The sequence below is a fragment of the Doryrhamphus excisus genome, chromosome 11 (genome assembly GCF_030265055.1).
Source record: "Doryrhamphus excisus isolate RoL2022-K1 chromosome 11, RoL_Dexc_1.0, whole genome shotgun sequence".
Lineage (NCBI taxonomy): Eukaryota > Metazoa > Chordata > Actinopteri > Syngnathiformes > Syngnathidae > Doryrhamphus > Doryrhamphus excisus.
In genome coordinates this window covers 8,647,869-8,668,446 of record NC_080476.1, presented here as the reverse complement: position 1 = coordinate 8,668,446, position 20,578 = coordinate 8,647,869, and the positions used below count along the sequence as shown (strand labels likewise).

Below are 20,578 nucleotides of genomic sequence, written 5' to 3'. Positions count from 1 at the left end.
TCATTCTAATCATAATAATGAACTTAATCACAAAATAAAACAACCAGGGCAAGACATGAGAGAGAAGAATTGGAAATGGAAAATAGAATAAGAATTGATAAACACATAATAATGGAAGCAATCTGGTCAAATTTGTAGTGCAATAATACACAATAAACAAGAATAACACATAATAAGTAACCTACGGACTGCTTAACTTTTAGTCATTTGAATAGGGGCATCGTCTTGTACACGTTTTATTTTGGTATCCACTTTTGGAGGAGAAGCATGGGAAGTTCCTGCAGGGTCAGCTGAACCTGGGATAAGGACGATCAATACCCAAGGCAATGTGTCAACAATTGTGCCTCCGTGTGTGGGAAATGATGAGGCAAGTGTACTTTTTGTATTGCTTGGGCAAGTGATCACAAGGTGGGAAATTCACCTAATTAATATGATAATCATATATACAATTAAATGATGTCTTACACTATTAAAACAATTGATTTGAACAGTGGATTATACTGTTTGTTATGTTATGTATGATAAAGAAAGCTTTTCAACTGATAACTATCCCATCAACAATGACTAAAAGTTTTACTTTCATTTCTGTTGTACCCAATATATCGTAACCAGAAGATGTATTTCAACATGTTTTCTGTTTTTTAGACACATACTATTGATCTCTTTTTATTTGTCCACAAGTTAATAAATAACATCTTGATTTGGGGTTGTCCGATGCCTTTCTCTATGAGCATCATTGCGTGAGTTGATAAAAAGCTATCCCCTGCTAAACCTCTCAGTTCATTTGTTTCTTCAGCTCAAGTTTCAAACATGCTACTTTCTGTCCAATGGATTGGTCTGGCTGTCATACTTTCATGTCTTCTAATGGGTGAGTTCACAAATTACATTTGGGCTTTGTTAAATAAATGTAGGTCAACTTTGACAAAAGATATTAAATTTAATAAGACACACATTTGCTCCTATACGACATGTTTTCCCATTGAAAACCACTGAAAATGTCATTTTTTTTATCAAACATTTATCACATCGTAAAATAAACCAATTTTTCATATTTTAATTTACTACTGGTTTTCAATTTTTTTTACTTTTACTTTTTCCCCATTCAAAATAAGCAGCAAAATATTCCTTGATGTTGAAAACAATGCATGAAATGGCCTGATTATATAATTAGCAAATACTAATTGACATTATATTTCATATTTTATTAAATATATAATATTTTATATTATATATTGTATTTTATAGAAATTGTTGTTTTTTATTTAAAAACTGAATTACAGTAAATAGTGAAAAAATACGATACTGTATATTTTATATATTTATTTCAGGCTAAAGCAGTTTTTAAAGATTAAAAAAAAATTATTTTCACAGCATTTTTTTCTTATTAGGGACAAATGAGTGTGGATTTAAAAAAATATATTTGTATTTACTTGTCATCACTACTGTCAAAAGCTTCTAAATACACAAATTGCTGCATACTGGAAGCCAACTTGTAAGACTTTTTTTTTTTAAGGTGGACAAGTGTGGTGTGATTGTACAGAGGACAATGTGCAAATAGAGGGGGGTTATTACAATCTGACCAAGGGACTGAAGACAGGCAGCCTGCTGATCTACCACTGTCCCGAGGGTTACTTTCCATACCCCGCCCAGAAGCGTGAATGCCAGTTCGATGACAGCTGGAGCCAAGACTCCACAAGTTCTGCTTCTCAGAAATGCAGGAGTGAGTAGAATCTTGAAGCTGGTGATCTTTCCTGAACTGCTCCATGATACATTCCAAACCTTTTTTTTTGTTGCTACAGTGGTGGAATGCCCGGACCCCCATGTCCTGATGCATGGAATCGTCTCCCCCCCTCAGGACAGATACTTTGTTGACAATGAGACTACATATGAGTGCTACTCTGGATACACAATGCGAGGCTCTTCCAGGAGAGTCTGCTTTCCAAATGGCAAGTGGAGTGGATCCACTCCAATTTGCAGCCGAGACTGTGAGTCTACCCTTTATTTAATTTATCCATGTTTACTGTTCTTTGTTTGACTTTTTGTATTTATACTTACCACAGCAGGAAACGATTGTGCTGATCCCGGCATCCCAGCTGGCGCCTATAGAAGGGGGAATTCATTCCGAATTGACGACAAAGTGAAATACAGCTGCAAGAGCGGTCTGTTTCTAGTGGGCTCCAGCGAGAGAACGTGCCTGGAGAACGGCCAGTGGACTGGCACAGAGCCAGCGTGCTACTGTAAGCCAGAAACCTCCTGTAGAACACTCACACTTAATTCACTCATTCTAGAAGTTACATGGGATCCTTTAGAATGATCCATTCCTCAAAACTGTCTGATAACACCAGGAAAAAAATAAACGCTCCAATTATCGGCTCTATTCAACTGCTGAGTCTCCTGAAGTTGCCAGATATGTGGTCAACAAAAGATAATAACCATCAGGGTGACATCATACATCCTTTTCTGATTCTTCTCTTTACCGTTCCCACTCAGGAAGTTGTCATTGAAGGTATTCCAGACCTTAAGTTTGACATAAGTTGACAAAATGTTCATGATAATTCCTTTTGACCAGACACCAGGTATTTCTTTGTTCTCCCAGATGATTTGAATTGTGGTTAAAGAAGTTGGGAGGCGTTCAATGCCACCCTCGGCCACCTCTGTGTGGAGTTTGCATGTTCTTCCCGTGCATGCGTGGGTTTTCTCCGGTTTTCACCGGGTACTCCGGCTTCCCCCTCCTAGGTTAATTGGCGACTCCAAATTGTCCATAGGTATGAATGTGAGTGTGAATGGTTGTTTGTCTATATGTGCCCTGCGATTGGCTGGCGACCAGTCCAGAGTGTATCCCACCTCTCGCCCCAAGACAGCTGGGATAGGCTCCAGTACCCCCTGCGACCCTTGTGAGGATTAGCGGTAGAAAATGAATGAATGAATGAAGTTCGGAGGCGAGGTCTGGGTCTGCATTTATGTAATCAAGGCCCAGAGTGTTTCCATTTTAGGGAGTTAATAGCTGAGATAGTTTCTGGTTCGATGCGAATTTCCAGGTCATGTTCTGCATGTTGGACATCCGTTTTTTTTGTGGGCGGCGGTCTCAGTTGTGTTCACCATTCAATATTTCGGTAATCTTGTGACTACTGTGTGTAATATGCTCGTTAATGTGGATCATTGTTTAAAAAATGAAGTGGTTTTCACATTTTGGAAATAACTGCTCCCAACTAACGCCCTGTTGGCTTTTACTGTATTAATTATTTTCAAAATAGTATTTTCTTGTGTAATTCCCGGCCTGTCTTTTCACATAATGTTTACTTTAGAGGGCACTACATGTTTTAACAGTTTGTCTCAGCGTGAGCCACCTGGCTGAGTAAGCTTGGTTCACCGGGAGCATCACTATGAGGTCAACCATGTGCTTAGGGAGTCATCAAGTGAGTCATGTGCTAGTTAGTTACATCGGTTAGTATTTGTCATCAAAACATTTGTCTTTTTTTGTTACTTTTTTTCTTTCAATAATGAGGTATTTTTATCCCCTCAGACAAATACACCTACGATACTCCACTGGAGGTTTCAGAGGCCTTTGGTGGTGCACTCAAAGCCAGCCTCACCACTTTGGAGCCGGCTGGTAAGTCACATGTTTACACTTGGACATGACAACATGTCCCAGAAGGAATGATTTGATGATACATCATCGTGAAATTGTAATATGCCAATTACACCCCGTTCATGCTCTGTGATAGAAAACATTACACTAGCTTTTTTTGTTTTAAACAGATGATACACAGGAGGGAAGAAAAATCAAAATATCAAAAACTGACAAGCTCAACATCTACATTGCGGTGGATATTTCTGAGAGTATTGAAGAACAACATTTCATTGATGCCAGAGATGCTGTCATCCAACTCATCGCCAAGGTAACACACAAAAACATTAGTCCTCAAGGCAAATAAGTGAAACACTACAAAACCCTCCACCATTGACACCAGATTCCCAACCACTGTGACACAGCTCATTAGTGTGCCATGGGAAATTATACAATTTCACTTGATTGGATTAAAGGATTTACTTTGTTCATATATATTTACCAGTGATGTACAGTATTTTGAAAGGCAGAACAATTACATGCTGTTCCACTTAATGGGAGAGGGTGCATAATTGACCTGTGTATCGACCTTTTGCCATTCACAGAACAGAATTAGTCATGGCATGCTTGGTGGGATGTTGTGAGATTTTTATAATGTCAAATATAGAGGTGTGAAAAAGTTTGTAAAGTGATTTGTAAAGCTTCGGGACTCCAGCAAACCACAGTGAGAGCCACTTTCCACAAATGGTGAACCTTCCCATTAGTGGCTTGCCAATCAATATGACCCCAAGAGCACAGCGACAACTCCAAGAAGTCAGACCCCACAAAAACATCCACAGAAATGCAGGCCTCACTTGCCTCAGTTAAGGTCAGTGTTCATGACTCCACCATAAGAAAGACACCAGGACAAAAATGCTTGCATGGCAGAGTTCCAAGACCAAAACCATTGCTGAACAAAAAAGCTTGTCTCAATTTTGCTAAAAAAACAATCGTTTCTAGCAAAAGTTGAACTTTTTGGAAGGTGTGTCCCCCACTACATGTGGCGTAAAAGTAACGCCGCATTTCAGAAAAAGAACATCATACCAACAGTAAAATATGGTGGTGGTAGTGTGATGGTCTCGGCTGGTTTGCTGCTTCAGGACTTGGAAGACATGCTGTGATAAATGGAACCACAAATTCTGCTGTCTACTAAAAAAATCCCAGAAGGAGAATGTCCGGCTATCTGTTGGTGACCTCAAGCTGAAACCAACTCGGGTTCTGAAGCAGGACAATGATCCAAAACACACCAACAAGTCCACCTCTGAATGGCTGAAGAAAAACAAAGTGAAGACTGAAGACAAAGTCCTGATCTGAATCCTATTGCGTGACCTTAAAACCTGTTGGAAAAATCTCCAATGTGGTTGAATTACAACAATTCTGCAAAGATGAGTGGGCCAAAATTTCTTCACAGAAACTCGTTGCAAGTTATCTCAAATGCTTGATTGCAGTTGTTGCTGCTAAGGGTGGCCTATAACGACTTATTAGGTTTAGAGGGCAATCACTTTTTTGGATTTTCAAGCTCACTTTTTCACACCACTATGTACATTGACTCAATAGAAGTTAGGAAACACTGAACTACATAGTCCATAATGAAAAAGTTTTACAGTATTTTTTTTAATAGAGAAGGACGACTCTTTTAATATGTTAAACTTGAAGAGTCAGCAAATGTGCTGCCGGTTTAAGAGATGCAAGTTGGACTGTAACTGGCTCGGCTGATTGTTGTTGAAATGGAGATGGTTTGCTGATGGACCCTGGCCCACAAATATGCTGACTTATAAAAATGATTTAGTGGGTAGAATGACCACATTTAATCAATCAATCAATGTTATGAAGAATAAAAAGATACGGTTGACTCTTATTAGGCTTGACATCTCATCATTCACTCGAATGGAGCTTTTCAACTTTTCTGATGAATAGTTTTCCACCTTGAGTACCATCCAATAGACATGTCGTACCATTCACTTTTTTCTTTATATACTACAATAACAAAATAAAAGAAATCAATGTAAATTAAGACCTGAGTAAGTATTTTCCTTAATCGATAGAATGAAGTGTATGTACAGTAACATTGTACAGTATATTTCCTGTGCGGCATTGAAGTGTTTGGCACACCTTCAGGAGAACATTTGGCCCAAAACAACATGCGCAATCAGGGTCTCATACCATTTAGCTGTCATGGCAGCATCCTAGTACAAGTGCATTTCATTATGAATTACACATCATACTCTTGATGCTCTTTGCTTGGCCCGAGTTCCTTGGCATGTTTTCAATGCAGACGGCGGATGTTGTTTTGGCTGATAAATGACTCATTTACAAAATAACAGGCATAAGCACTCTGTGGAAGAAATTTCCCTGCAATTTGCATGTGCTTTTATGCTCATTATGAAATATATGTGCTTTTTTTCTCCTTCCCTCCCCACAGATTTCATCTTTTTCCGTGACTCCAAATTATGAGATCCTGTTTTTCTCTTCTAATGTGTACGAAGTTGTCAACATTGTTGATTTTTTGGATGGCAAGGCCCAACTGAGCACAGTGAAGACTGATCTGGAAAATTTTAAAATCGACAGTGAGTTTATATTATTGGAAATGCTGCCTGATTTTGAGTTTTAATTTAACCGGGTTTGCTGCTCTCCATCGACAGACAGAGACACCGCCGGAACAAACCTCAATCTCGTATTTATGACCATCTTGGAGCGCATGGCATTTATAAAGCAACGGACAGGGGAGGATGGCTTTAAGGAGCACCGTCACGCAATTATTCTTTTTACAGATGGTAACTTTATTCACTTTTGCCATTTCTCCGGATTCCTCCCACATTCCAAAAACATGCTAGGTTAATTGGCGACTCCAAATTGTCCATAGGTATGAATGTGAGTGTGAATGGTTGTTTGTCTATATGTGCCCTGTGATTGGCTGGTGACCAGTCCAGGGTGTACCCCGCCTCTCGCCCTGAAGACAGCTGAGATAGGCTCAAGCACCCCCCGCAACCCTTGTGAGGATAAGCAGTAGAAAATGAATGAATGAATATACAGTAGGTGTGTTCTCAGACCACTCATGCTATTTTATCCTAATACATAAATGGGTAACTTCCTGTTGTGAAAATGTGTGAGTGGGCTTCCCAGCAGGCCTTGCAGCTATATGAAACAATATTGTTTTGCATGTATATTAGTGTGTGAGCATCTATTTCAATTATATATTATATATATTATATATTGTGTGTTCCACATATGTTGTGGAAGCCATTTTGGTTCATATGTTTTTTGATTGCAGGTGCTTACAACATGGGTGGTACACCTGAGCCTACGGTGCAGAAAATAAAGAACATGGTCTACATGGACCATACTGCTGAGAACCAAAAACCATTAAGAGAAGACTACCTGGGTGAGTTTGTTGATTGTAATATTATGTTAGGGGCTGCTTTTAACTGTTACTTCTTAATTTCAGACATTTATATTTTTGCCATTGGCGCCCAGATCTTCGATGATGACTTAATTCCTCTTGCCGTGGGGACGGGTGGGGACCATTACTTCAGGATGAGTGATATTCGTAGTTTGCAGAAGACGTTTGATGATATTATTGGTGAGTTTGTTTATAAAATCACCAGATTTGATTACCAGAACAAGAGGCTTTTATTGCAGGGTTGAATTATCTGACTTAAACAGGTTAGACCATCCAAGGTAGTTATTAAATGCAGAGTTGTGTGGTTTTCCTTTTCCAGATGAAGAAGAAGTAAAAGGTTTATGTGGTCTTCACAAGGGATACAGGACCAGAGATAGAAGGGAAAACTATCCATGGGTGGTATTTATTGTCATTCAGGTGAATTCATGTTTTTATGATTGTTGTGACATTCCACGGTGCTTTCATGGAATAAATCATTTGTTTCCCTTTGACTCTTTAAGAACGAGGGAAGAGTCATGAAATGTCTGGGCTCTCTGGTGACGCCAAAATTTGTTCTGACCGCCGCTCACTGCTTCACTTTTGGGGATCTACCTCGGCATGTCACAGTTGACATTAACGATCAGAACGGCAGAAGAAGTAAGAGTTGCCAGAGTCCAAAGTTGACCGCTATTATTTGTCTGTCTTTTTGTGTTTAACTATTAACTGACTTTTCTAATCTCTGTCCGACAGCCAAAAAGGTCAAGAACTTCTTTCCGCACCCAAAATTCAACGTCAAGGCTAAAGTAAGTGAGGGTGTGGAAGAGTTCTATGACTACGATGTGGCTCTCATTCAGCTGGTGGACTATGTGAAAATCTCCTCGTTCGCCAGGTACTCCACAACAGTTTACTCAACTCATTTGGTTAAAATAACAAAAACTATTTGCTCCTCTATCCCGTTCAGACCTATTTGCATACCTTGTACCCAGGAGACCAGTGATGCTCTCAAACTGGTGGGTGAATCCACCTGCAAGAAACAAGGTGAGTCTTAAATTATTTTAGACGATTTATTATTGTATTATTATTATTATTATTATTACTTTCTGCTTTTTCACATTTTAATTTTCCCTTTAACATCCAGTGGCAACCTATGACTTGTACCCCCTAAATTAGAAAATATAGTCGACTTCACGTCTTAATTTTTTTTAAAGTTAATGATTTGGAGTGCATGAAACAGTGTAAAGGAATATTTATCTCTCCTTGACCACATGGTCATTTATTAATTTACATTAGTTACCCATTGTGTATTATGATTAATTGGTTACAGACTCCAAGTGAGTATAGAAAACCTGTTATAACCTTCTAAGTTGTTTACATTGTTAGAGCCCTCTAGACATGCAATAGCACCCCTATAGTCACCTTTACTGTCTTATTATTGTAGATACAATACCAGAAAATAAGCCCTTTAAGACAATAGACGTGTGTGTTGCTGCAAATGTGTCCCGGTGACGCAAAAAGATTCAGAGGTTACTTTAAGCTCGCCGTGGGTTATGGCCTTTTGTTCCAGCCATTAAGTCTGTGTTTGTGTGTCTCACCAGACATTACAGTAACAATACAGTGTGGAATACATATCTACTTATATTTGTATTTTAGTTTAGCGGGGATGCACGGTGGACGAGTAGTTAGCGCGCAGACCTCACAGCTAAGAGACAAGGGTTCAATTCCACCTTCGGTCATCTCTGTGTGGAGTTTGCATGTTCTCCCCGCGCATATGTGGGTTTTCTCCGGGTACTCCGGTTTCCTCCCACATTCCAAAAACATGCTAGGTTAATTGGTGACTCCAAATTGTCCATAGGTATGAATGTGAGTGTGAATGGTTGTTTGTCTATATGTGCCCTGTGATTGGCTGGCGACCAGTCCAGGTTGTACCCCGCCTCTCACCCGAAGACAGCTGGGATAGGCTGGGACATGCATAATATAATCACAAAAGATGTAAAATGTACTTAAAAATGCATAATTTCTGACTAATAGTCGGTCGTATTCAACAACATGAACTTTTGAAGTTTTTCCTTCCTTCTTTCTGCTCTGATTGTGTACTAAGGCACTCGAATTAACAATTCTCTCAACGAACAGAACAGCTCCTGTTAAAAGATCATCTTGAGAGGCTGACTTTCCTGACACGGACCGACAACTTGGTCGATGATAAAGACGTACATGCTAAACTTGGCGATAATGTAAGTTACTTTTCACTCTGTCTATGGAAACATCCCGTTGAGCTCTTATTTACCTTTCGGATGGCACAACGCAGAGGGATGAATGCATTGCACATGCATTGGAGGCGCCGGGCATTACCACAAAAGACCCCAAAGTTCCTGTGACTGACAACTTCCTGTGCACCGGTGGTCTGACTCCCTTCAGAGATCATATAGCATGTACAGGTAAGTTCCCTTTATGCCTTTCTCATCATTATGAAGCATTTTTTGGAAGCTGTATTTTCCACTGAGATGTGTTTTTTTTTGGATGGCAGGTGACTCCGGAGGAGCTGTGTTCAAAAACTTTGAACATCGCACCGTGCAGGTGACATCTCTTGTTCTTCTGTTGCCCACATAAAAGAGCTGCAGTAAATATACAAAACCCTTCAAAGGTGTTCGACATTTACATTTTTGCCATTGGCGCCCAGATCTGAAAAATCAAAAGATGCTAGGGCCACTTTGATATTTTTTACATATTTTTAATTAATTTGTATTAAAAGACTACAATATTCCCTCATTTAACACAGTTAACTGGTTCCAGACCCGAAAAAGGGTCCACGAAGTAGGATTCTTTCTTCATAAATATTTTCTATAGTAGAGAATAGAAAACCTATTTACTGTTTGAATAATATTAGAGCCCTCTGGACATGGAATAACACCCACATAGTCACCTTTAAATTCATATTACTCAGTACAGTAGGTATAATAAAAGAAAATAAGACATTTAAGACAACTAAATCTTGTGCTCGTGTGTGTTGCTATAAATGTGTTCTGGACATGTGGACAGGAAGTGTGGATTATGGCCCCCCGTGTTATGATGATGAGGATTATTGTTGTTGTTATTATGTTAAGCCTCGGACTAACCACATTGCTTGCTTGTATTAAAAACAAAGTGTCACTGTGAAACTCGGCGGACAATTCTATCCAGCTAGCTAGTTAGCCACAGCCGTCAACAGCTCGGCAAAGTGCATAACGAAAGATGCAAGAGAAGTCCAACACCAATACTAGTGTTGATTCTCGCGCCAATATGGAACCAAGTGCATTCCTTGTCAATACGGGTGTTGGAAACCATATGTGACACAGACTCATGTCATGTCACCATCACTTGGCGAAAGGCATTTATCGGCATATGACATTTTTTACAGAAATCGTCAGATCTATTGGAACATTCCTTGTATATGAGTTAAGTGTTTATATGTGAGTTTTCTCCCTCCCTCAGATTGCAGTTGTCAGCTGGGGTAGTCAAAATCTGTGCAAAGGCGGCGGTGTCGTCGAGTCTACAAAGAAGTCCAGAGACTTCCACCTCAACCTCTTCAGTGTTGTACCTTTCCTTAAATCCATCCTTGGAAACGACCAACAGGATGACTATGCACCGCTGGAGTTCTTGAAGAACTAAATGCCTGTATAATAAATGGAATATGCTATGTTCATCAAACAAAACACCTTTGCATGTATTTTTTATGCTGATGTAAACACTGTGGCAGAAAAAAAGGATTAAAGTGAAATTGTTGTTTTTGATGTGTAAACCTCCATTATTTGCTGTCAAACCAGCAGAGATCATTCACTGTGGGCGGAACCAGGGGTCGATGGGGTGGAGTTAAGGAGGTAATAAACAACAAACGTAATAACATTTGGTTGGTTCTAGTTGTCAGTGGTCTCAACCTGGTGCCTACATTTTTCAATGGCCATGAAGTCATGACTCACTTTTATTTACAGCATACAAAGCCTACTCAGAATCACATGTCCAAATTGCATTTTAGAAGACTTTTCAACCATTGGCTGCCGGGCCACCAGAGGGAGCTCATGAGCTTCCTCCGTTCATGGCAGTCATTGGCCAATGAAATACTCTTCTAGAAGTAATGTATTATGAGTAGAAGTTATTATTTTTTTTTTAATTGTTAAAAAAAATAGTATTGGTACTTACCATGTATATTTCCTAGCCACGTTTTGTGTGTTAAGTCGATGTGTGATGATTTTAGCGTCCTTTGTAAAATGACACAGAGAGTCAGACTCTTATATTGAGTAATGACTACCTGCTAATTTCTAAAGGGTTGACAAGCTTGTCGTGACTTCCATTATAGCTCGTGATTGGCTCCTGCTAAATAAAGAGCTACTGATTCGCAAACGGCACAGTATTTAAACAATTGGTAGTAGCTTTGAGGTACAGAACATGTCACGAGATTAGAACATGGTCAGAAATTAGCCGCACTGCTGTATATGACGCAACGTTCTAAGTTTAAGAAAAAAATTGCAGTTTATATTCAGTTTATACAACAGGAGATGTTGTTCAATAGATCAATAGTTCATTGTTGTTCTTATCTTAGCGTATATAAGAGCTATATAAATAAACTTGACTTATACACCAGAAATTACGGTATTCTTATTATGTTCATTATATTTGTCCATAGGTATGAATGTGAGTGTGAATGGTTGTTTGTCTATATGTGCCCTGTGATTGGCTGGCAACTAGTCCAGGGTGTACCCCGCCTCTCGCCCAAAGACAGCTTGGATAGGCTCCAGCGTGCCCCTGACCCTCATGAGGATAAGCTGTACAGAAAATGGATGGATATTGGGTGATACAAGTGTATGGATGACTATAGGGGTGTTATTTCATGTCTAGAGGGCTCCAACCATTTTTGGGTCTGGAACCAAATAACCGCAATAAAAAAGGATCACCTTTTTAAAGAGAGCATTTGCAATGCAAGATCTCTTTGCGGTCATGTGGGATACATTGTGGTCATCATATTTAACAATTTCCCTTGATCGTTTGTCAACCTGCAAACATGAATGCCTCATAGAGCTACTAAAAGGTTCCATTAAAAGCCTTTTAACGTCTGCTGATGGAGCGCTACAACTCTCCTTTCGGGTCACCAAGTAGAGGTTTGTCGGCGCAATGCGGACAATCACATCTGGTGGTGTGCCAGCTCGCATTATTCAAATCCAGTTTAGTGGAAAGTGCACAGTAAAGTTCATCCTGTCTCTCTCAGTGCAAGTCAGCACAAGTTGCTATTTGTTGTTGTGCTCCCTATTGCATTACAAAAGGATGCGTGGTGGTTGACGAGGCCGGTTTATAGCCTCAGATGAGCTTATTTGCTCTGATCAGCTGACCATTACTTACCAAAAAAAAAGTCCACTGGGCAATTCTCCATGTGGACCACTATGGTGAATTGTCTTGCTGAGTTTCTTTGACACTCTGCACCGCCCACATGCTGTGTGTGTGTGTGTGTGATCAGTGATGTACGGGCTTCCCATGGGAGCATTCATCTGGATTCCCTTTAACTAATTGGGATAGTGGGAGGAGGTCAGCGGGATGGCCAAGACAGAGCGGGACGAATGGGAGCTTTAATTGAATGAAAGCTCCTCCTGCTCTCAGATGCTGTAAACAAGCAGGATTCAGTTAGCCTCACTTGTCCACCTGCTAACCTCAACATTACACCTCCCATGTAAGCTCCAGCTAAATCCTAATCAATCAGTCAAACATAACGGGATTAGACAACAATCCTACCCTCGCTCCCCCTCAACCTTGCTGTAGCCTACACTGCATATTTCCTGATGCAGCATCCCGCTGCTCAAATTCCCTGATCTGTCCGTCCGCAAATCCTAAATCAACCTTATGGGCCATTTTAGAAATTACTACCATCAGGAAGTGCATACATTCACTTTTCTTCCATTCGTGGTTTTACTGAAAGCGTGCATCAGTAAAGATGCTGATTCTGGTTATAACTGGGCGTCAGGTTAAAGAGAGGAAACGGGCAAAATCGTAATGATGAATGGGAGTGCAAAATTTGTGCTTGGGTTAGTTTTCTTCCTGGACCTTGAACACTCGCTTCAATATGATCATTTTTGGAACAAATCTATTTTATCTTTTTTTTAAAAATAATTTTTAACAAAATCAAACACAAAAATGACTAAATTAACCTTCAATAAAAAGTTAAATAAATAAATAAATATATATATATATATGTTAAATATATATTTTTATATATATATTATATATTCATTTTCCAAAAATATGCATTCATTCATTCATTTTCCTCACAACGGTAGCGGGGGTGCTGGAGCCTATCCCAGCTGTCTTCGGGCGAGAGGCGGGGTACACCCTGGACTGGTCGCCAGCCAATCACAGGGCACATATAGACAAACAACCATTCACACTCACATTCATACCTATGGACAATTTGGAGTCACCAATTAACCTAGCATGTTTTTGGAATGTGGGAGGAAGTCAGAGTACCCGGAGAAAACCCACGCATGCACAGGGAGAACATGCAAACTCCACATAGATATGGGTGGAATTGAACTCCTGTGTCCTTGCTGTTAGCTGAGCTAACCACTCGTCCGCCGTGCAGCCCCTCGTGTTTTTCAACAAAACATAAAATATACTACACTGTGATTTTAACTGCTATTGACTTAAAATATATACTTTTAACAATTGTATTTTTAAGTAGATTCCAGTGTTTAAAAAAAAAATACTAACAACTTAAATCATCTAAGTATTATTCATTCATTCATTCATTTTCTACAGCTTTTTCCTCACAAGGGTCACGGGGGGTGCTGGAGCCTATCCCAGCTGTCTTCGGGCGAGAGGCGGGGTACACCCTGGACTGGTCGCCAGCCAATCACAGGGCACATATAGACAAACAACCATTCACACTCACATTCATACCTATGGACAATTTGGAGTCACCAATTAACCTAGCATGTTTTTGGAATGTGGGAGGAAACCGGAGTACCCGGAGAAAACCCACGCGTGCACGGGGAGAACATGCAAACTCCACACAGAGATGCCCGAGGGTGGAATTGAACCCTGGTCTCCTAGCTGTGAGGTCTGCGCACTAACCACTAGACCACCGTGCCGCCCCATCTTAGTATTATAACGATAAAATTAAAATTCAACAAAGTATACATTTGATTAGACTGTACTTAAAAAACAATTTTCTCCATCATCAATAACTTAAACTATTAGAGGCAATCCCTTGACATAATGTTTTAAGTACAATAAACTGCAGTGCAGAAGTACAATTTGCTGCATATTTAAATACTCGAAAATCCCACAACATACATCTACACTCAAAAATGTTAATTTAACTTAAAGTACAAGTTGGTAGGTTAAAATTTGTAATCATTTGACAGTTCTAAAACAAAAACAACACTGTCCTAACTGTATATCAATAAGGGAAAATGAAAATACATCATGTCATTGGTACTAAAACACATTACTGGTAGAAGACTGCAAAAAAAAAAACAAAAAACTAATTAAGTTATAGCAGATCATTTTCATGTAACACCTTTGTAATGATAATCCCCTAAATCGGCAGTCATAAAGCCAGGAGTGAAATCTGCCTCGTGTCAGCGTTTACAATAAGAAGCACTCGCGTGATTAGATGTCTCTGCGATCAATGCCGCCTCTTCTGCCGATCATTAAGACTTGCTCTTAACAGATTACAGCCCCCCATCCAAACACATGGCCCATACCCCACCTTCTTTTTCTTCTTGCTCTATCTCATCTCACACACACACACACACACACACACACACACTCTCTCTCTCTCCCAGTGTGCAACACACACAGGAAAGAGCTCTTTATTTCTTAATTTCAACAACATTTTCATCAACGTTCCCTGACTGTGACAGTGACATGAGCGACTAAACTCCAGTCAAAGTCACTCAGGCAGCAACTGACACACGATGGACCGCTTTACCATCTTTTGTCAGCTCCTGTTTTTGTGTTTTAATCCAACGGCAGCCACCAGCCTCATTACAGGTAAGCTTCATCATACACTTATACAAAAGTACTTCAGCTTCTGCAAAAACTCCCATGTGGATCTTTTTTTTTGGGGGTTCTTTTTGACTGACTCCATTCTGAATGTTGGGCTCCTACTCCTAAAGCGGACGTATTTGAAGCGAGAGGTAAGTGTGAATGTGTTTTATTATACAGTGTGATGTTTATTTTAATTACTCTTTTTTGTTTTCTAATAATCAGTCACACTATCAGTGATATTAAAACCCTTAACATTTTGTGACATTTTTCAATTATAATATACCAAATTTGCCAGAATACATTAATGTAGTATTTTCATTTGTTCCTTAAACTGGCCAAAAATGGTAAAGCTAAAAGACAAAAACAGACAGATCCCATGCACATTTATGGAATGTAGTCCATTATAGTGCTGAATTTATGAATTATGTTAACATTTTAATTTGGACTGCTGATTTTCAACTTTTTCCCAATAAAAACATGCAGCAAATTTTGACTGTTTTGCAAGGGTATTGTTGAATTATGTAAACACACTCGCCTTTAAAGTGCTCAAAAGTCAAAAATTCTAATTAGCATATGGTAATTATACTTAGTGGGGAAAAAAGGGAGTACAGTATAGAGTATTTGTCGTTTTTTACCATTCAGATTAATCTGAAATCTGATATTTTTTCCTTCCCCAACGACAGCCACAATATTAAATACATTAAATAAATACATTTGTGACAGAAACCAGAGCAATGTTAAGTTGTCAAGGCATGTTTTGTCATTGATGGAGAGGTCAATTGTGTACCTGCGTGCAGGTCAGCGTGTGTGCAAGACGGGCAAAGGCAGGCCGTGTTACAAGCTGGCCTATTTCTCTGACCTGCGCCGGAGGTTGAACTTTGGGGAAGCCGAGCTGGCGTGTCGCCGAGATGGTGGGCAGCTGCTGAGCGTGGCGTCTGTGTCCGAGCAGAAGATCATTGAGCAGCTCATCACGGAACTGCGTCCGACCGATGGAGACTTCTGGATCGGACTGAGGCGTAACCACGGAGATGAGGACAGCAGCAGCAGCAGCGACTGTTCAGCGCAGTACCGCTGGCTGGATGGCAGCAAGTCCACTTTTAGGTGGGTGGTGGTGGGATGGCGTTAAGGATGATCACACGCATAGACCGCTTGTTTTTTTTTTTGTCCTAAAAAACACAGACTACATCAGAATTCTTCATACAGTCGGTGGATTAGCAGCAAATGCAATCATAAAAGAATGTAAATATTATATTCATTCATTCATTTTCTACCGCTTTTTCCTCACGAGGGTCACGGGGGGTGCTGGAGCCTATCCCAGCTGTCCTCGGTCGAGAGGCGGGGTACACCCTGGACTGGTCGCCAGCCAATCACAGGGCACATATAGACAAACAACCATTCACACTCACATTCATACCTATGGACAATTTGGAGTCACCAATTAACCTAGCATGTTTTTGGAATGTGGGAGAAAACCCACGTATGCACGGGGAGAACATGCAAACTCCACACAGAGATGGCTGAGGGTGGAATTGAACCCTGGTCTCGTAGCTGTGAGGTCTGCACGCTAACCACTAATAATCCGCCGTGCCGTATATAATATAATACTATTAACAAATACTTTAGGCCCCTTTAAGCCAAAAATGATGGACGCATACTTACATTTTCAAAACATTAGCATCACAGCTCCTCTGTTTGGGTTTTTTTAATGTGTGTGACGAGAAGAAAAGCTCAGACTTAATGCCCAGTTGTTTGGTTCCACCTGTTGGTATGCATAGATAGATCTCAAATATAAGACAACTCGTCTTTTTAAGGCTATTTTCTAGGCAGCCTTGATATATACAGTTATATAAGTTTATTATAGGAGACCTTGTTTTATGAAAATGCATCGTTATGACATAGTTATTGGCAAGAATCAGATCATAATACAGTACTTATTAGGAACCCAGTCCTGATGTCATCCACTATGCCGCTTTTTAGATGGTTAGATCTTTAGCTATGGTAGGTTGTGATGGATTGGACCATGTGATGGACCATTACAGTCCTCTATTAATTTCTTTTTTCAGCATTGACATAGTGCCGAAGGGAATTGCAATTCCTACTTTTAAACAGACTTCTCAGTATAAGCGATTATGGCAGCCTCCAAAATGCCGTTTGAAAAAGATCGATACCGCTCTCTCTTAAACAATTACAGTAACAGTGAACATTATATTCCTCGCGAGGGAAAGATTTATAACGTGGCTGCATTGGTTTTTATCTAAGTGAGCGCAATAAATGGTACCGTATATTTAGTGGAGGCAGCATTGAGATAAATGACTGTGGCTTCTGGTTTGCAGGAACTGGCACTGGGATGAGCCATCCTGTGGCTATGAGGTGTGCGTGGTGATGTATCACCAGCCGTCTGCACCACCCGGGATGGGAGGCCTCTACATGTTCCAGTGGAATGACGACAACTGCGAAACTAAACACAACTTTATCTGCAAATACACCGCAGGTACAGCTGCCGCATGCGTGCAAACATTTTGAATCATTTCAAATGTGCTTCCACATTCATTGTTTTTATTTTCGCCAGAGAAGTCAGCTGACCCTTCTCCACCAAACTCCACACATGCAGGTAAGATGCAAAGCAGGATGCAATATTAATAAGCAGAATATTTTCCTAGTTAGAGCATAGAAAACCTGACTTTCTAAATATGGGTTTTAACATTATTAGAGCTCTGTAAACATTAAATAACACCCCTATATTCACCTTTACACTACTATTATTCTTTGTTTACACTGCAGGGACACAAGAGACAGTTGCTGCTAGCATAGCAAGCTAGCAAGCTAACAATTCAATTTACTTAATCTAAACTTGAGGGTTTCAAACGGAGTGGGGGATAAGTACGAACAAAAAAAATAGAAAGAAAAAACTTACCACTTCAACAAGAAGTGGGAGAACTTTTTTCATGTCTGACATGCCATGGATAACTACATTACATGCAGTGTTAGGGTAATATAATATTGATATAATGTCATCAGTGTAACACTGCTGATACCATGTGACCAGAATACTACATATAATTTGTTTTTCAATATTTTTTGACTAAAAGTCTTGTCTTAAAACCCACTTTTATTCTCTGGCTTTTAACTCGGAGTGAGTTGTATGGTCCTGTGTCTTTTGTTCTTTCTTTTATTTTAATTGGTTTTATTTTTTATATTTGTATTGCTTTGCTTCTTGTTTTTAATATTTTAATATCTATTTTACTATTTTATTTCTTATTTGATCTTTTAGTTTTGGATTAAATTCAATTTGTGCCTTAATTTATTGTATTTTATTTTTACTTTTTATTTTACTAGTCTGTGCAGCACTTTGGAAACTCTGTTTCTAAAATGTGCTATATAAATAAAGTGGATTGGATTGGATAAAAACAGCCGTTAATGGAAGCATGGTGATTTTTGACAAACCTTTTATCATGTATTTATTTCATTACAGACGTCTTCCCTTCATCTGTGCCGTGGAATCCAAGTGACCACAATGCAAAGAGGAGCACCGGTTAACGAACTGATGAATCTATATTCACAAGTCCACTAATTTAACATTTAAAGTCTAATCGCGTGTTGTAACGTCTCTCTCTCTCTTAGCTCTAAATGTTATCTACATCATCATTCCCACCATCCCGCTTATACTGCTGCTACTGACGGTGACGGGGGTCTGCTGCTTCAAAATGCTGGTCACGCGGTGAGAATCAGATAGCTTTGACCCCTCAAGTAATGATTAGAATCTTTTATAGTGGACTGCTTTCAGACAGAGCACGTAAAGTCTTCTACCTTAATTCAAACGTCAATACTGTATGAGCATCGATCACTGAGCAGATGATCCACGTTCTGCTAAAGAAAAACAAAGCGATGTGCTAAATGGATGTGTGTTAATATCCTGACTGGCATCATCATCAACATCATTCCTGTCAATCAAATTCTGTATTGATTTGAAGAGTTGTACGTATTAAAGGTAGCTAATGTCAAAGATCAAATTCCTTAATGTGGTTTACCAGTCACAATTCCAATGTATTCCCATTTGCATCATTTTAGCAGTTGTTCTCAAATGTAAATAGGAACGCAGTGCAGTGACAGTTTCCTGGTATGACATACCGCAGCTTTAAAATATGTTGTACTTCCAACAGACGAAGGAAAGAACAGAAATCGGAGGTACCCCAGCCAGATCAGGGCCCCCGACCCAGCCCTACCCCGACCGATGTATACAACGTGATCCGCTCCCAGAAGGACGATGACTTGGTGTCGGCACGCCCGAATACCAAGAACACGTCCTTTCTGTGCTCCTCTCCTGACACCCCCACGGGGGATTACGACAACCTGGGTGGTCGCGACACTGAAAGCGGATTTGTGACTCTCGCTAGCACTGAGAGCGGCTTCCTCAATTTTGACCTCAGTGACCTCAGCTTGGGCCGCCGAGGTAGTCGTGACCTCTACAACAGTAGCTTGGGGAGACAAGCAAAAAGGGACTTGACTGACGGGAGTCTGGGTCGCCCCGGACAGTTTTACGATAGGAGTCTCGGCCGCCGAACAACCAAGAGTGAGCATTTTGGCAGCAGCAGACCCTATGGGGAGCACGAGTTGTATGAAGACAACGTGACAGCAAAGAGTGACCTCTATGACCTCAAAGTGAAGCCTGGGAGTCACACGGTGAAGGCGGACTTGTATCAGACGTACACCACCAATGGCAAGATGGATTCTTACCAAAGCATCCTGGGAAACTACGGAAGCCGAAAATCCTACCAGGCCACTCTGGATAGTTACAGAAGTGCTCTGAATTTTGATGGAGGAAGAAGATACTTCAATGAACAACACTGGCTGGACAGTGAAAAGTACTGATGTGTATGTTTGGGAGGTACGTATGTGTGTGTCCGATTATAAGCAACAGGATGATAAAGAAGCTGTATACTTCAAAAATAAGTTTTTTTGTTCATTGGGGGGAGAAGTTGGTCGTTGAATAATGTTTGTGTAAGCCCCATAGAGTACACTATGTAGCAGCCTTCTGGATAAGCTAATCATTGGATGGGTCTTTTACATTGAAGTCTGCAGTGTTGCATGCACTTCATTGAGACCTGTTGATTTTGCTTTTGATATCAATAAACCACTTCAAAATAATGCGCAGATACCCCAACATCATGACCTTGATGTTGCACACTATTAGCATGGAACATCTTGATCTCTGCTAATATACTAGTAATATGACTATAGTAAGTGTGCATGGCATTTGCATGGACATTTAACTATTGATGTCTCACTGTTTGACGTCTGAAAATGTTCATTTGGTGACAGATTGGGTAAATACTGTTTATGTTTTATAACCGCATTGACATGACAATAAAGCAGGAATTCATTCATGGCTTCCTCTTTCTCAGTGAATCAATTTGTTTTGATTCATGATCCTCCCAAGTGTTGAGGTAGCACATTAATGACAACACAGCATGTTATCGAAGAGAATGTTCAATCAATTATATTGATATTTGTATTGATGTGTTATGTCTTGATATGTCTTCTGTGGTTTGTATGTTTAAGTAAATAAATAAATCAGATTGTAA

The 20,578-nt window shown here is 39.9% G+C and overlaps 2 protein-coding genes across 2 annotated transcripts; both read left to right on the top strand.

The window, feature by feature from the left end:
* The first annotated feature begins 712 nt into the window (after positions 1-712).
* LOC131137882 (complement factor B-like) lies at positions 713-10,753 on the top strand. The gene is made up of 18 exons (XM_058086273.1): positions 713-868; positions 1,514-1,720; positions 1,800-1,985; positions 2,061-2,237; positions 3,524-3,610; positions 3,760-3,899; positions 6,030-6,174; positions 6,250-6,381; positions 6,879-6,989; positions 7,053-7,187; positions 7,327-7,424; positions 7,508-7,643; positions 7,737-7,875; positions 7,948-8,024; positions 9,117-9,217; positions 9,292-9,421; positions 9,511-9,560; positions 10,455-10,753. The coding sequence occupies exons 1-18, from the start codon at positions 811-813 to the stop codon at positions 10,629-10,631; spliced, it is 2,286 nt and encodes a 761-aa protein (XP_057942256.1). The 5' UTR covers positions 713-810; the 3' UTR covers positions 10,632-10,753.
* Positions 10,754-14,923: 4,170 nt separating this feature from the next.
* On the top strand, positions 14,924-19,865 carry layna (layilin a). Its single transcript, XM_058086283.1, has 8 exons — positions 14,924-14,999; positions 15,125-15,145; positions 15,794-16,097; positions 17,330-17,487; positions 17,566-17,607; positions 18,469-18,528; positions 18,618-18,714; positions 19,157-19,865. The coding sequence occupies exons 1-8, from the start codon at positions 14,924-14,926 to the stop codon at positions 19,863-19,865; spliced, it is 1,467 nt and encodes a 488-aa protein (XP_057942266.1).
* Positions 19,866-20,578: the final 713 nt, after the last annotated feature.

What these genes read in the sequence shown, in the direction of transcription:
- LOC131137882 (XM_058086273.1), top strand. Translation starts at nt 811, where the DNA reads ATGCTACTTTCTGTCCAATGGATTGGTCTGGCTGTCATACTTTCATGT. An exon ending in TCCAATTTGCAGCCGAGACT is followed by an intron (nt 1,986 to 2,060) that starts GTGAGTCTACCC and finishes TACTTACCACAG; the next exon opens with CAGGAAACGATTGTGCTGAT. An exon ending in ATTAAGAGAAGACTACCTGG is followed by an intron (nt 6,990 to 7,052) that starts GTGAGTTTGTTG and finishes TCTTAATTTCAG; the next exon opens with ACATTTATATTTTTGCCATT.
- layna (XM_058086283.1), top strand. Translation starts at nt 14,924, where the DNA reads ATGGACCGCTTTACCATCTTTTGTCAGCTCCTGTTTTTGTGTTTTAAT. An exon ending in TATCTGCAAATACACCGCAG is followed by an intron (nt 17,488 to 17,565) that starts GTACAGCTGCCG and finishes TATTTTCGCCAG; the next exon opens with AGAAGTCAGCTGACCCTTCT. An exon ending in TTCAAAATGCTGGTCACGCG is followed by an intron (nt 18,715 to 19,156) that starts GTGAGAATCAGA and finishes TACTTCCAACAG; the next exon opens with ACGAAGGAAAGAACAGAAAT.